At 33.0% G+C, this 2254-nt stretch overlaps 1 protein-coding gene across 1 annotated transcript; it reads right to left on the reverse strand.

Annotated features, from left to right (window-relative positions):
• Positions 1 to 1154: 1154 nt before the first annotated feature.
• On the reverse strand, positions 1155 to 2049 carry LOC104223714 (uncharacterized). The gene has a single exon (XM_009775188.2). It carries the CDS (start codon positions 2047 to 2049, stop codon positions 1219 to 1221), a length of 831 nt encoding a protein of 276 aa, XP_009773490.1. The 3' UTR covers positions 1155 to 1218.
• Between the last annotated feature and the right edge of the window lie 205 nt (positions 2050 to 2254).

Below are 2254 nucleotides of genomic sequence, written 5' to 3' on the forward strand. Positions count from 1 at the left end.
TTAACATTATTTGTATTTTAACATGTTATAGCAAGTTGTCTGTTATTTTTCAAATTACTATCTTTACTTTTGTATGATATGATATGATGAGATTCTTTTTTTTTTCACTCGGTGTTTGGTACCGTATTGGAGTTTGACCAAAACCGAATTCACTTTATACTCAGGGCTCGAACTTGAAACTTTTAGTTAAAGATGAATGAGTATTTACCACTTCACCACAATACCTTTATTTGTGATATGATGAGATTCTTTTTTGCACTGTCAATGCATATAAAATCAAAACTCTCAAAAAAGGAAAAGTAAATACATGATGTTTGCTTTCCTTGAACAGATCAAAGAATGCCTCCTAAACAACTCTCTATATTAGAGTAAGTAAGTACATAGAGACAACTCGGCGTGGCCTAGGTCTAAGTGCACACATTGTCACGCCTTCAAACTTTCCAAGTCTAATAGTCTAATATTACTCTTTATCTCTACCGCCTTTTTAGCATCCCTATTATATTAAGGGGTCGTTTGGCACAATATATAAAAATAATGGTGAATAGAGTGTATTAGAAATACTGATATTAATTATGCGGACATTCGTTATGTTAACATGTCTCTTATCCATTGTTTGATTTAATGTATTAAAATATTACAATTTCTAAAAGAATTATTTGTTTACAAAAATACTTTCATTAATATAATGACATATTTTAGTCGAGCTTAAGTTTTGAAGGACAATTTTATCTTTAACTAAGCAAATGCATATATTAAAACTCATTGCATTGGTAATACCATGATTTCTTATGCATTAATTATGCATAAGATAATACCAAATAGTGTGTATAACTAATGCTTGCATAACTAATGCATATGCTCAAAAATTGTACCAAACATGACATTATTAATATACAAAGCTAATGCATGCATTATTTCATCTAATACCTCCTATCAAACGAGTCCTAAGGGATATCACTTTTATCTTGCGTCAGAAACTATTTATATTCAGTAAACAAAAAAATATATAAAATTTATATAATTTTTATATATAACATACGGAATATATATATTATTTCGAGAGTGGCTATTCAGTGTCATTTTTTCTTACATGAACAACAAGGACTAAACAAACTGAGCTAATTTAACCTACATTAATGCAGCTCTAAATAAAACCGAAAAAAACACTAAAACAAAACAATAACTAGAAAATTTTAAGTACATAATTTTTTGCAAATTTCACCAAGAAGGAGAAGTACAAGGAGATCCAGAGGAAAAAGAAGAATTGTTACTATTAGAATTACTTTCTGAAGTAATAATTGATCTAACATCTCTAAGTGAAACTGAACATGCCTCAGCTGGAAGTTTCTTCATTGGAGTTAATTGAACTGAAGAAGATGGACTAGTTGATGATGAAGATGATATTCCACAATTTTCGTCGTCTTTCTCTGAAGAATTATCAATTGTTTCGAGATAAGAGGGCGATGAATTGGGTGTTTCAAAAGGCGTATCAACCATACTTGGCCTGGGTTTTTCATTATCGTAAATTGGATTTGATATGTAAACAAATTGCTCCATAGTTGTACATGTACTAGTGCTACATTGTAGTGGTACTTCATGTACTAATTTAGGGGATTGAATTTGAATAAAGGAAGGATAAGGTGAAGAAGAATTTCGATTTTGCATTTCAAAATCGAAATTTTCTTTAGGGTTAAGGTCTGTGTACGCCTCACACTCCACAGACCTCACTTGTGAGATTACACTGGGTAAGCTGCTGTTGTTGTCGTCGTCTTTAGGGAAGAGGAAATTTCTAGGAGCGTGAAGAACCCCTTGTGCGTAGAAGCTACTAAGAGTTGTTGGAGCAATTGATTGATCTTGGCGACGTGGTGGTGGTGGTTGTGCGATGGAAGCTGACGTGGAATTTATAGCCGTTTTTGACTGTTGTCGACGACGAAGTAAGAGGGAGCAGAAGAACTCAGCAAGTAGAACTAATATTAGGCCTAGAACCATTGCAAGACTCACCACCATTATCAATATTGCTGCCATTTTTATCTTGGAAGTACCCTTCATTTGTGTGTGTATATTTTTTGAGAAAGAGGGAATGTTGTAAATATATGGGATTTTGGAGGGATGAGGTAATTTTGGCGGGAAATTAACTTTGTTTCTAATAATGGTAGTGTTTCGGTTGGACTGTACGCACCTCAATTATTTTATCGGATACTTACTATCACAGCTAAATGAGGTGGAAGAAAATTACCGAACATTTGTCTCTGCT

This window comes from Nicotiana sylvestris, chromosome 6 (assembly GCF_000393655.2).
Source record: "Nicotiana sylvestris chromosome 6, ASM39365v2, whole genome shotgun sequence".
NCBI classification, from domain to species: domain Eukaryota; kingdom Viridiplantae; phylum Streptophyta; class Magnoliopsida; order Solanales; family Solanaceae; genus Nicotiana; species Nicotiana sylvestris.